The sequence below is a fragment of the Thermochaetoides thermophila genome, assembly GCF_000221225.1.
Source record: "Thermochaetoides thermophila DSM 1495 unplaced genomic scaffold scf7180000011820, whole genome shotgun sequence".
Classification (NCBI taxonomy): Eukaryota; Fungi; Ascomycota; class Sordariomycetes; order Sordariales; family Chaetomiaceae; genus Thermochaetoides; species Thermochaetoides thermophila.
The window spans coordinates 1,017,988-1,031,466 of NW_006383036.1; the positions used below are offsets into that span (position 1 = coordinate 1,017,988).

A 13,479-nucleotide genomic window follows, 5' to 3' on the forward strand; every position below is an offset into this window, starting at 1 on the left:
AATGAAGGGAGGGAGGGAGGGTTTATGATGATGATGACATACTGGGATTAGGTATTGAAGATCAGATTGGGCTTGACTTGGAACTGAAGATTATATGATCGACTTCTTACGAACTGGGCACGATTGACAAGAGGAGTACTGATACAAGTTTGGGGAGATTGTATATCGGAACGAGATCGACATCAGGGCTTGAGATTGACTGATGATGTATGGGCGATAAATTGTTTGACTTGTTTGTTCGCTTGTTTGTAGTTCTGAGAATAGTTCTGAGAATGACTTATGCCATGGGCGTTGATCAATAATGGAAAGACTTTTTTCTCAAAAGTCAGTTGATTTTCCATTCGCTTGGTGAAGTTGATGTTTGTATGATTGATGTCAATCGAGCTTGAGGAAGCGGCTCCTCGTATGCTCAGGGATGTCAGATGTCGGTAGGCTAGGGTTAGGGTTACTTAGGGTTGCTGTCAAACCCTTCTGCTAGGCTGCCTGATGGTAAGGCGTCTTCCTATCAACGTTGCTGAACCTTGACAAGAAAGCAAAATATACATCCATTCCATTCGACAATTGATTCTTGTATGTATTGAAATCCGGTGCCATTTGTATCAAAGGCACCAATTGGACAACCAGCCTCAATCTGAGTTGAAAATCTCTCCACCTCCACCCTAGCTCATCACCATCATCACCCCTCATCAACAAGCTTTTTCAATTCAACATAATGGCGCCCATGATCGACCCTGCGCTCTTCGAGCAGCTCAAGTCTAAGATTGAGGAGGACGCCAGTGTACGCAAGGAGCTGGACCAGATCATCGACGAGCTCAACCAGCACGTCTCTTTTACCCAGGGCATCTTGTCGAGGGTGCACTCTACGCCACGCTCGAAGTGTAGGCTTATTTCATCTCACTAGACACAACTGAGGAGAACTTGGGCTGACATTATGGAACAGATGCCCCTTGGCTCGCACAGGTTGAGGACGGCATCAAGAAGGAGGTCGAAACAGTCGGCAAGCTGGCGTCCTTTGCGTCACAGTATCCTTACTACAAGTGAGCGCACCTGACTATTTCTTACCTTTGGATCATCATCTAACATCCCACAGGTACAACCATAAGTGGACTCGCACCCTCCAAGACGCTATCTCAACTGCTCTCCTTTGTGCCTGGCTCGGTGGCCTTTCTGAATCTACCAAACCCGGCGACGTCGGCCGTCTCCTAACCCTCGAAGACGTCGGCGCTATCTTCTCGGTCCCTGTTAATCTCAAGGACCGCGACGCCTTCCACATCACCATCGAGGAGTACCTCCTGGGGCTGATCTCCGTGGTGGACGACCTAGCGCGGCTGGCGGTCAACTCGGTCACACTGGGGGACAATGCGTTGGCCGTGCAAATCAGCAGTTTTATCAAGGACCTGCATGCGGGATTCCAGGTGCTGAATCTGAAGAATGATATCCTGAGGAAGAGGGTCGACTCGATCAAGTATGCAGTGAAGAAGGTCGAGGATGTGGTGTATGATTTGTCGTTGCGGAATTTGCTTCCGCAGGGGGAAGGGCAGTAGACTGCAGGAAGTCTGAAGTAAAAGTAAAATTTTCTTCTGCTCCATATCTTTAGTGATTCTTAACTTTCTCATCCTCATCCTCATCACGATCATGCTTAGGGGGCAGGTGGGGTGAGCCTTGATGATAAGGGGAATAAACCGCAATTTCAGGGTTAGGGTTCCAATCTCCGGCCCCTACCGAGCGAGCCTTCAATTCGCGCGCATCGATCGAACCGCGAAAGATTGCCAGCTCAGTTCCAATCCTTCCCTCCATCCTTCTGCAACACCAACCACACCACCACCTCAATCTCATTGCCACAACTGACTTTAACGCGTTCAAGGAAAACCTCTCAATCTCATCACGCAAGATGCCCTCATCATCCTCAACACCTGCCTCGAAAGGCACACTCACCAAAACCAAAAACCTTCCCCCCTCCCAACAACCCGTCGACCCCAGCACCGTCGCATCAACACAAGACTGGTCCCCCCTCGAAGAAGCCAAACCCCTTGTCCCTATCAGCCCCCTTAGCACACCCCTCGCGCGCGCAGCGCGGCACGTCCAGCCATTAGCACTCGCAGCACTCTTCGCAGCGCGATGGCATGCGCTAGTGCGTGATCCTGTCGCGACGTTGGCTGGAGAGTTGTTGCCTGCCGCAGTGGTGCTGCAGACTGCGTGGGTTGTAGTCGGGGTGCCTGTTGCGGGGTCGCAGGGGAAACAACAGGAGAAGGAGAAAGGGGAGAAGGAGAAGGAGAAGGAGGGGGTGAATGTTAAGGGGGGAAGTTGGTTGTTAGGAGAGGAGGGAAGAAAGACCTGAGTGGGGGGGAGTGGAAGGGACGGGTGTTGGTAAGTCATTTTGTTCATTTTCTTCTTCTCTATCCGATATCTTGACGCGTAAATGCTAACAAATCTCCCGTATAGACTGCTTTGCTTTCTCTACTCCTCACAACTCTAGTAACCCCCCTCCTCCACCTAAGTCTGATCCTCTTCGGCGCGCCTTTCCTCACGCACACCTCGCACACTGCTCTCTGCGCCTCTGTCCTCGCCGTGCTCGCACTCTTCCCTCTGTTCTACGTCCGCGGCGTCGATGGTCCCTCGTGGCGCGCACTGGCCTCGTTTGCGGCGCCCCTGGATGAGACGTTTGGCGGGCTGGTTGGTACCCTTGTCGGAGGCTGGCTTGGTGCGGTCCCAATTCCGCTGGATTGGGATCGTGAGTGGCAGAAGTGGCCCGTAACTGTGGTGACGGGGGTTTGGGGGGGTTATGTACTGGGGAGGTTTGTTGGGGGGACTGTAGCTTGGGGGAAGAGGTTTTACTAAGAGAAAAGGCTGTACCGGATGAGAGGGGCGGGGTTTTGAAGGCGAATGGAATGATGTTAAGGGAAGAGAGTTGGTTCACGCGTTGAGGAGGGTAATTATGGACGGATAGTCAGGTTGGGCGGGCGTATCACGGATGGAGGGCGAGAGGAGGAATGGTTTTGATACCCCTGAGCGAGAAAGACCAAATATTTTGCCTCTGCTTGAGGTTGTATTGGGAGGATGGAAAGCTACACCATGTAAAAGTTACACGATAGACGTAATTATGTAATTGATACTGTCATCTCCACAACTTCCCTACAACCTCATCCGCTTTGTTCTGTTGTCTCCCGTCCAACAATGGCCCGGGGGACCAGACTTTGACCCGGTCGTTCCGCCCGGCCCGGCCCCACCTCCACGCCGAGCCCCTGTTCCGATACCGCAGCCAGCTGCGGCGAATGGAGCGCCAGCAGCTCGGCATTCCTTTCCGACGACCACACTAATGACTCTCTTCTGCGACAACTTCCTCGCCATGACTTGAGCAGTCACACACATCTCTTCCCCCTCTTTTCTTTACGTATTTCTCTCTTATCTGCGACGGCTTCGGGACGGCGCCATCAAAACTTTGAAAAGACAAAAAAGAAAGGGGAAATCTACAGTAAAGCCCAATGGCAACCGCAACAGCGCCCGCCGCTGCACCGGCGCCGGCGCCGCCCCAGGCGGTCGCGCAGCCCGAAGAAAAGAAAAAGAAGCACAAGAATTATCGCGGCTTCGTCGCCGGCGTGTTCTCAGGCATTGCCAAGTGTCAAGGTACTTGAATCTCTCTCCCTCTCCTCCATAACCCAACATACTAACAACTTCCTGTCCCAGTCGGCCACCCCTTCGACACGCTCAAAGTCCGCCTCCAAACAACCGACACAACCCGCTTCCGCGGCCCCCTGCACTGTCTAACAACCACCCTCCGCAATGAAGGCATAACCGGCCTCTACAAAGGCGCGACACCCCCCCTAGTCGGCTGGATGTTCATGGACAGCGTGATGCTCGGCTCGCTTTCCATGTACCGCCGCATCGTCAGCGAACGCCTCTTCCCCCACTACCGCGACCCGGACCCTCCCAAGCCGGGACAAGCCAACCCGCACACGTCAGTCCCCCTACCGTGGTACGGCCACGGGATAGCTGGCATCATGGCCGGCGCGACGGTGAGTTTCGTCGCTGCGCCCGTGGAGCATATCAAGGCAAGGTTGCAGGTGCAATACGCTGCAAAGAAGGCAGATAGACTGTACAGCGGGCCGATTGATTGCATACGAAAGGTGTACAAACATCATGGGGTGAGAGGGATTTACCGGGGACTTTCGGCGACGCTGCTGTTTCGGAGTTTCTTCTTCTTTTGGTGGGGGAGCTATGATATTTTTTCAAGGTGGATGCGGAAGCATACGAACCTAAGCGCGCCGGCGATTAACTTCTGGGCGGGCGGACTGAGCGCGCAGGTGTTTTGGGTTATGAGCTATCCCAGTGATGTGGTGAAGCAGAGGATCATGACCGATCCGTTGGGAGGCGGGCTGAATGATGGGGCGAGGAAATTCCCGAGGTGGATTGATGCTGCGAGGGCGGTTTACAGGGAGAGCGGCGCCATTGGGTACTGGAGGGGGTTTGTGCCGTGCTTTTTGAGGGCGTTCCCGGCGAATGCCATGGCGCTGGTGGCGTTTGAGGCGGTTATGAGGACGTTGCCTGAGTAGCTGGAATAGATGGACGTTGAAAAGGACTGGAAGGACATAGGCCGAGTGGTTGTCTACGACATCGATGTCTTCAAAATATCCATATAATACCCACACATTCCACACGCAATAGAGGGAACATTAGAATAAGTCAGCCACATAGCCATGGCCGCACAGCGGCTGGTATCTCTATTTCAGATCCGAATCCCGCTATGCACAACCGTCCAGTATCCCCTTATTGGTCCCCCAGCATAAGCCAAGAGCACAGGGTAACTGACCAAAATGGCCTCGCTACCTTAGTCCTCCTCCTCTTCAGCCTCGTCGTTGACGATGTTGTAGAACTTGAGCTCATAGACGCCCTTAGAGGTGGCGACAACACGGAGCCAATCGCGGAGCTGCATCTTCTTGAGGAACTTCTTGGTGCTGCCAGCCGTTAGCTTCTTATCAGGTCCAAGGACGAGAAGAAAGAACGCACAGGTACTTGAGGTAGCGGCCCGACAGGTCATTGTGGGCAATGATCTCGACCTTGCCGTCGCCGATCTGGGAAATCTTGATGACATCGCCCAGGTTGCCGACGCGGCCGTCGACCTTGATGCGTTCGTTCAGGAACTTCTCAAAGGCCGACACGTCGAAAATCTTGTCGCTCGCCGGCTGGCTGGCGTTGATGATGAACTTCTTGGTCACCTTAGGGCCCTTGCCCTTGGCGCCAGACTTCTTCTGTTGAGTCCGACCATTAGCCTACTGCTTCACGCCATCGTCCGCGCACAACGCCGGTGAGGCCCTGAAAACCCCATAATTGCCGGCGTCTACGGGACCGGGCCAACAGCAAAGCCATCAGGTCGGGATACATACTGCGACGGGAGCCATTGTTGCTGTCGGGGATGTGGGAGAAAACGACGGTTGGTTCGGAATGGACGCAAAGAGGTGAGTATCCTGCGCCTCTAAGACGGGAGGTGTGGTGGTAAAATTTAAGAGGAAGAAATGGGCCCGACAAATCTTGCAGCGGGGTGAAATTCCAACCCCGAAATTGAAAATTGTGGTCCAAATTTGCAGGACCCTAACCCTGGAATAGGGCTTTGGGTTGTCGGCCCCAGCTGGGGCTGAGCAGGGATTTAGTTGGCTTGACCAAAACACGGACCATCGATCAGGCAGAGACTTGTGGATTTGGTCAGCTCAAATTTGTGGAGACGGGACAAAACCGACGAACTGGCGTCGACCATCGCAACTCTTGAAGCAGAACTCCTTAGTAAGAGGTTATTATACGCAAGCTTGCCTACTTCGAGTATTAAGCCTATTTCGTTTTGTTTAACATTATGTCAAGCTCTAACTTCGTGTAAACTGCTCAAGGGATGGTGTGGATGATCAAGGTCTTGGGCCACGCAAAAGAGAGAAGGTCGAACACCACCACACATACCACCACACATGATGAGCTTTGTTTTTCTTGAACAGCCAGCATTGTTACGGCTGGTGAAGGGCTCGGCGGCTGCCCTACAGACGGTGTAGGAGGGCGACCAATGGGAGATTTCTAGTGGGGTAAGCTGGCGGACCAATCAGATGGAGAAGCGCATTTATCGTAGTTCTCGCACTGCGACACACTGCAGGAAACTCCTCAACAATACCAAAAGAGGTAATGGCAGAAGGACAGGCAGACTGAAGGCTTTAAATATAAATATGTATGTAGAATTACCCATCCTCAGAGCCATGACGAGGTCTCTCAAGTCGGCAATAGAAACAGTCGTCAACCAACAACTGGTGATCGCGGTAAATTCCATGCTCTGCTGTGTGAGGACCCCAATCCCTCAGGTTCTTCAACCTGGCCATTACCTTCAAACCCATCTCAGGGGGTTGTGGGATTGTCACCGAAAATGCTAAAAAATAGTCTGCAATGCGGTTTGTGTGGATCGAACACACGACCTTCAGATATCCCACAATGTGGATTGTGTTCCCGAAGTTTATGGGTCTTGAGGACCCAATTCTTCAGTCTGACGCTCTCCCAACTGAGCTAAACCCGCTTGAATGTTGATGGAGGACATAAGTCCTACCTTGGGTTTATGAGGTACCTTTCCTTATCAAGAGCAGAGAACTCAACACCACAACACCAAAGCTCAAAAAAGGTGGCGACAAGAACAGTGTATTGCAGAAACCAACCACAATTTTCAGGGTATATAAAGATAGTCTAAGTAAATCCACATTCGAGGAAGTCCCGCAACAAATGAGATCTCGCAGATCTGCCTTCAGTCATGAGCATATGTCGCTATCTATGGCCCCTTCAGAACTCCTAACGCCCCTATGAAAACGGCCCCTAAAGATCTATCTACTTTCAAAGCTTCTCCGTCTTGACAATTGGGGCCCGATGGTACTGAATTGGTCCCTGAACCTTTACACCCAGATCAGCCGCAGTCTTAAGCACGAACTCCGGCTCCCTGAGAAACTGTCTGGCCACCAGCACCAGATCAGCCCCGACTCTCCCTCCCTCTTGCACAAACTCTTTAGCCAACTCAGCCGTCGTCACTCCTCCAACAGCACCAATCTTCATCTTATCCGCCTTCCCATGTTTTATCAGCTCCTGCTTGATCGCAGCCGCCAGATCGGCCTGATAGTACGGGTGAAACGTGATCTGCTGCTTGGGGTTATTCCCGCCAGAGCTGACATCCAGCAGATCTACTCCCTCATCAGCAAGCAGCAGTGCAAGCTTTTTGCTCTGCTCAAGATCCCAAGACGGCTGACCCGTCCACTCCATCCACTCCGTCGCGCTGATCCTCACAAAAAGCGGCATCCCCTCCGGAATAACCCCCCTCACAGCTCTCACAACCTCCAACAACGTCCTCACCCGATTCTCAAACTTCGGACCGCCATACTCATCCGTCCTCTGATTCGTAATCGGCGAGAGAAACTCACTGAGCAGATATCCATGCGCCGAATGTATCTCAATGACATCAACCCCTGCCTTAACCGCCCTCTTCGCAGCTTCCTTGAAAGCCTCCACCAACTTCCCAATCTCCTCCTTATCCATCTCCTTCGGCACCGGAAAGCCTTCATCCCACTTCAACGCACTTGGCGCCCACAAATCCTCAGGCCAGCCCCCCACTTCCTTCCCCGCAACCTCTCCCTTCCCAGCCTGGACATGCCACGGCGCAAGCGTACTCCCCTTCCTCCCCGCATGGGCCAACTGCACGCCGACTTTCTGCCCCTGGCTGTGCACAAACTCGACCACCCTCTTCAAAGGCTCAATCTGGCTATCCTCCCAGAGCCCACTATCCTCAGGGCTGATACGTCCGTTGGGCAGGACGGCGGTTGCCTCGACGATGGTCAGCGGCACGCCGCGCAGGGCGAAGGCACCGAGATGGACGACGTGCCAAGGGGTTAGGCGGCCCGCGCCGTCGGCAGAGTAGGTGCACATCGGGGAGACTGCGAAGCGATTTTGGAGGGTGAGAGAGCGTAGGGTGAGCGGGGTGAAGAGAGTCGGGGCTGTGGAGGAAGTGGGCGAGGAAAGGGGGGTCCCGGCGGGGGGTTGTTGGGCTGGCGTAAAGAAAGGGGTGCCGGGGGCTGTTTGGGTGAGGGTGTGTTTTGGGAATGACATGGCGGGTTGGTGGTTGGCGGGAAGCAGGTTTGATGAGGCGGTTGTGGAGTAGAGGGTATTGCTTTGTGGTGGTGAAAGTGGACGTTGTGAGGATGTGATGGTCTTTATATACGTTGTGTTTGTAAAGTTGCTGTGTTTTGGTGTTCGTCGTCGACAATGATTCCGGTGAAGGGAATAAAAGATCTTGAAATCTGGATGCCGAGGAAGTATTGTCTAGAGAGCACCTCCAGCCGTCACAGTGGCTTATATCCACAGCCCGAGATGGTTAGAATTGGAGAGGGGACGAGTTGCGATGACATGTCTCAGTGGATTAATAATTACAGTGGGGCAACAGATCATGCTGAGGAACGGGTTAACGTTTCCCGTAGCTTCTTCTATTAAAAAAAAGGTCGTATTATCGATGCATCTTCGAGCTTAGCAATTCCGGACTTGGATGGTGTCATGCCGTGGACTGCAACACAGCATTGTCCAGAGAGGAGGGATAAAGGGAAAACCCTAACCCTAAATACTTCTATTACTAAAGACTTCTATTACTAAGCTAATATAGACGGGAGTGATGAAAGAGGACTTGAAGAGCTCTGACCTGATCGTGCTAAACTTGAAACGGAATGTTGCATCAACCGGGTGAATTGCTACTGAGTCGGCAGCAATCATTAGAGGATAACGACTTTCGCGGATCTCTTTCTACCAACAATGAAAATTGTTCCTCATTTATGATTGAAGTTAATGTCTTGAGGGGAGTCCCGGGGGTCTCCCCTGGGTGCATCGCGTTGTTGACGTTGGGCAGGCCCCCGGGGTTTCCCCGGGGAGAGAGATGGTTCATAAGCTTCAACCTGCAATGGGGGGGATACACACGGTTCTAAAGCCCGCGCCAAAGGTCATGGGCAGCTGGCCTTGTCTGAGAGATTAAATGGCTTTGATCCCACATATCGTTGGTTTCGAGGAGGAATATAGAAAAAGTCCTGATTAGGATCAATTTGATAAGAAGGATATGGGCCGGAATAACTGTCGCGAAGTGCTCTAGCCAACAAATGAAGTTTTCCTTACCCAAGGGCCCTAATCGATCATCAACAACTATTAAATCTCAGTCGTATCAACCTCCCTCAGAGAACCAACAGCATACCAATCTCATTAACGTAAAGGTACAAAACAGACAATGGGAAAATTGAGAATCCAAACAAATAAACTTTAAGGTACTCGGTCATTTCCTCCCGAAAATAACAGACAATTAGCATTATATTCCCAACTCCACATGAAAATACGCAAGCCAGCCTAGCAGATGGCGGAACATAAACAATAGAGTCCCAGAAAAATTACCATCCTTGTGTTATATGATAAAGTTGAACCATGCAAAGAGCGGTTGCTTTCACCATGGTTAAGTTCTGGAACTAACTAACTTTCGGTCAAGCAGCCACCAGGCTTGAATCCCTCTTTCTCATTAAGAATGGCTTCTGCTAAGGAGTCATTCTCGCAGCACACCATAAGGCCTTGCCCTTTGGCTACCTTGAGAAGCTATTGGATCTAACTGTTGCATTTGACCACATCACAGCAATCTGCAACTTTACTGTGTGCAGTCACCTTGGTAGTGCTGTTCATACCAAAAAAAAAACCCAATCTGGCCCCCTGCTTAACAGCAGGGAAGACATATTCCTAGTGACCACAGCTTTCCATCACAATTAAACCATGCCTTTGTCACGTGGCCATGTCTTCACAGCAATCTGAAAGCTTGTGCAACCATTTCTGCACAATGTCAACGTTAAGCACCTATCAATCTGTGGGAGCCAGAGATTTTTTTTTTTTTTTCGGAGCTTATCGTTTAGTGGATGGCCTGGGAATGCCGCTGGCACTCGACTTGGTCTCGTATCCCGTGGCAATGCGACAGCAGAGATTTCAAAACGCCATGGCCAAAATCGTTGCAACTTGCTGAGGAGGCTGGGCGCCGCAGCTGTCTCGAGTGCGAGAGCCCGCTGCGGGGGATTTCCGTGATCGCCATCATGCCGCCCCTGGCCACGAGGGAGGTGTCCCGACGATCTTCTCAGGGTAATATCGTTGGCTCTGCAAAGGCACTTTGGAAGCCCAAAAATGCTGACGGGATCGACAGATCGCCAAATACCGATCGTGAGCGAATAAGTGATGGGAAATCAGGTCATTTCGATGTCATTGTCGAGCTGGACTCGGGCGCTACAAAATAACCTTAATCATCAGGCTGGCCCAGATCTCCGCGAAACCAAAAAGGAGGAGCCATCGTTGTTGGTGCCCCGTGCCAAGATCGAGGGGTTGAAGGTCTGACATGGACAAGAGGCCCCTGCTCCTAACAACGGGAACCCCCTTGTGAAAAGCCCCAGCACGGCCGAAACGAAACACGGGGGAGCGATCCCGAAACCACTCCTCGCTTCCAGAAAGGCCAAACCTTTGCTTGGCTTTCTTTTTTCTCCCACTCACATTTGTTTCTGATGCCTTGCGGGCATCCCCGCGCACGCAAGCGATGGAACGCCCGGTCATCGGCCTGTTGCACTGGACTTGCTGGGCACTGTTTCCATCACAGTCCCCTTCTGTCACGCTGCGCGGCATGCGTCCCGTCTGGGTAGATAGCAGAGCTTTGCCGGTACCCGCACCAGGAGAAATACATCTTGCGGCAATATCCCATCCGTGCCCAGGTTCTCGTCTCCTCATTTTACCCGGGTGAGCGTCTTGTCGTCGAATTCTGGGTTGCTGCTGAGCGGCAAAGATCGACATTTCGACACTGCGCCCCAACGGCAGGATGAGGTGGAGCACCAACAAGGCGGTAGTCGGATCGTAAGTCCCTTCAGACTCTCCTCTGAAGAGCGAACAGTCATTGCTGACCCATACCTCCCAGCTTCGAGGGATGCGAGATCGTAAAGGTGCTGGTGGGCGAGGAGCAGCGAGAGTTCGTGCTCCACCGCCAGCTGCTCTGCGACACCAGCGAGTTCTTCCGCACAAATGTCGAGGGCATCCCATCGCCATCGAGCCCAACGGAGACCGACGACGATGAGGAGGTCCTATGGCTGCCGAACGAGTCGCCCGACATGTTTGAGCTGTTTGTCCTCTGGCTCTACCAGCGGCGCCGCTTCGCTTGGTTCCTCGATAACTCGCTGCGCGGCCTGACGCCAGACGAGTGCCGCGCTGTGCGCACCAACCTCGTGCGCCTGCACCTCTTTGCTGCTGTCATTGATCTTCCTGTGCTGCAGGACGCTGCTATGGATGCGCTCCAGGACATGTACCTACGCTTCGACTGGGACATGTCACCACGCTTTCTGGCCTTCCTGTATGGCGAGTGTGACGCGCAGCACGCCGTGCGTCTGCGCAAATGGGCTGTGGCCATGTTTGCTTGGACATTGCATGCGGGCGACAAGGCTGTCACCATGGCCAACCAGGTCGAGAAGCTGTTTGCGGCTTACCCGGCCCTCAAAGCCGACTATTATATGCACCTCGACAAGATGGCCAAGAGCAGGGCGGATGTTCGCATCAAGAATCCCCAGCTGCGGTTACCTGTCAACAAGTTACACAGCGGTGAGCGCTTCTTTGGATTTCGGCAGTGTACATTCCATAGCCATCGTGCCACTGTCGGCGAGGGCACCTGTCCACATGCGCTGGCGGCTCAACAATTGCCTTGGTCGCTCAGTGCGCTGCCCAAGAGGGAAAAGAAAGACGATGTTGAGTCAGATCCAGAACCTGAGCTCATTCTTTCGCCTGTGAAGGACCTCAATGAGATCTTCTTTCCCACATTATCATCATCATGAATGACGGCATTGGATTGAGGAGTTGGGGGTAATGGGTTGGCGTGTGTTCATGAGCATAGGGAAAGGCGTCTTGGTTTCTTACTCTCATTAATGTTACTACTTGCATTGTTCATGATTTTGAGGGCAGGCTGGCTGCGGGTGGCACAATGGAGGATTTAATAGCATGGAGCGGCTTGGTTGGTTAAACACCATAGAGAGCATATACCCATCTGTAACATTATTTAGTCTGACCTAGTGGAAAGTCCTAACAATATTCAAACATCACCCCACCGCTATTGTATGTCCTGAAGTGAACAATGTGTGCAAGAATAGGGGACCTGAGGTGAGAACAGCCAATATCCTATACTTTCCACCGAGCGTTCTTCCACTATCAACACAGCAGACACTGTTCCGACTGGTCCTTTTCCCAACTTGAGAAAGATGGGCAAAAGTCCTCCAGCTGTCTCAACTTACTGCTTATGAGGCTTTCACTGGACAGAAGACTCCGATCCTGATTTTCACTCCGCCTTGAAGTTTCTGCCTCCATCAGATTAGATTGCTGAGCTGGCCCGTCTTGAGCGTACCCTGGTTTCGAGTCTGAGTGATTCTTTGGTCATCCTGCGGCCATTATCATTTTTCTCTTGGCTATCACCTGTTTTCCTTCCAGCTCTTTTCCAGTTTCTCTCCTTCCCCTCTTCCTTGACAAGCCTATCAGCTTGTCTTGCCTATGTTCTTCTCCCCCTCCTACACTTGCTGTGACATCGCACTGAAACACCCTTTGTCGCTATGCTAGTACCTTCCATCCAGTGATATAAGGACATGATGGTGACACGTTAACGCAGACTCTAGTGCACGTGGGAAGTCCACATGTCATCTGTTTGTCTTCGTCTTTTACAGTCTTTGTGTTGAAACACGGCTAACCATCCCAACAACTGATTTTCATCCCCAAATCGTCATCCACTCAATCAGCACAATCCGTCATGAACCCATCATCCCCAACAATGAGCTTCGCAATCCAATCCAGCTTCGTCCGCATGTCCATCCCTCCCCCGTCAGTTCCGACTCCTCAGGATGGAAGATGCCCAACTAGTCCCGCCGGAGAGACGCCCCGGGCGCCTAAACCATGCTCCTCAAGTACAAGGATCATCAGCAGCACTTCAGTATAGAACTGAGCACGCCATCGGATGATGATATGATAGCATTTGAGTACTTCTACATATTTCCTTAATGGCAGGAGTTCGACCTTTTGGCAATTCGTGCTGTCTGGGTACATGACTACGCAGCGCTGACTCCGCCAATGATCAGACTGGCCAACCTCCCATGCCGGCACCGGTATATCCACGAGGGGAAGCACCGAGTCTCGGCGGACACAGCCCGCGGGGAGGCCGTCTTTACCAGCAACCCGCCTTCCGACTCTTCCCCAAGCCGAGGCAGGCTTTCCAGTCGATGCGCATTTGCTCATGACGGCCCAAGGCCCGGCGCAGACCCAGCTGCGGTAGCAACCAGCCCCATTGCCAACCCTCTTCTTTCTTGCCGGGAGAGTTTGCCCTCTGCGGAGTCCCAAGCCAGAGAGATAGGTACCACCTACTTTATTTACCTAGCTGATCCGGCCCTTGGCGTAAGGCCTTGT

The 13,479-nt window shown here is 52.4% G+C and overlaps 5 protein-coding genes and 1 non-coding gene across 6 annotated transcripts; 3 read left to right on the forward strand and 3 right to left on the reverse strand.

The window, feature by feature from the left end:
- Positions 1-712: 712 nt before the first annotated feature.
- CTHT_0052830 (putative sequence-specific DNA binding protein) lies at positions 713-1,544 on the forward strand (the record flags this gene model as incomplete). Its single annotated transcript, XM_006695559.1, has 3 exons — positions 713-878; positions 941-1,037; positions 1,091-1,544. The coding sequence occupies 3 exons, from the start codon at positions 713-715 to the stop codon at positions 1,542-1,544; spliced, it is 717 nt and encodes a 238-aa protein (XP_006695622.1).
- A 347-nt stretch (positions 1,545-1,891) lies between these two features.
- CTHT_0052840 (putative mitochondrial carrier protein) lies at positions 1,892-4,550 on the forward strand (the record flags this gene model as incomplete). Its single annotated transcript, XM_006695560.1, has 4 exons — positions 1,892-2,290; positions 2,443-2,731; positions 3,499-3,624; positions 3,685-4,550. The coding sequence occupies 4 exons, from the start codon at positions 1,892-1,894 to the stop codon at positions 4,548-4,550; spliced, it is 1,680 nt and encodes a 559-aa protein (XP_006695623.1).
- Positions 4,551-4,825: 275 nt separating this feature from the next.
- CTHT_0052850 (60S ribosomal protein eL22) lies at positions 4,826-5,396 on the reverse strand (the record flags this gene model as incomplete). The annotated part of the gene is made up of 3 exons (XM_006695561.1): positions 4,826-4,952; positions 5,005-5,246; positions 5,382-5,396. The coding sequence occupies 3 exons, from the start codon at positions 5,394-5,396 to the stop codon at positions 4,826-4,828; spliced, it is 384 nt and encodes a 127-aa protein (XP_006695624.1).
- A 1,019-nt stretch (positions 5,397-6,415) lies between these two features.
- CTHT_0052860 lies at positions 6,416-6,541 on the reverse strand. Its single transcript has 2 exons — positions 6,503-6,541; positions 6,416-6,453 (listed from the first exon to the last, which is right to left on the reverse strand). It is a non-coding gene; the product is annotated as a tRNA-Phe (tRNA).
- A 308-nt stretch (positions 6,542-6,849) lies between these two features.
- Positions 6,850-8,109, reverse strand: CTHT_0052870 (uncharacterized protein; the record flags this gene model as incomplete). Its single annotated transcript, XM_006695562.1, has 1 exon — positions 6,850-8,109. The coding sequence occupies one exon, from the start codon at positions 8,107-8,109 to the stop codon at positions 6,850-6,852; it is 1,260 nt and encodes a 419-aa protein (XP_006695625.1).
- A 2,761-nt stretch (positions 8,110-10,870) lies between these two features.
- CTHT_0052880 (uncharacterized protein) lies at positions 10,871-11,870 on the forward strand (the record flags this gene model as incomplete). The annotated part of the gene is made up of 2 exons (XM_006695563.1): positions 10,871-10,905; positions 10,967-11,870. The coding sequence occupies 2 exons, from the start codon at positions 10,871-10,873 to the stop codon at positions 11,868-11,870; spliced, it is 939 nt and encodes a 312-aa protein (XP_006695626.1).
- Positions 11,871-13,479: the final 1,609 nt, after the last annotated feature.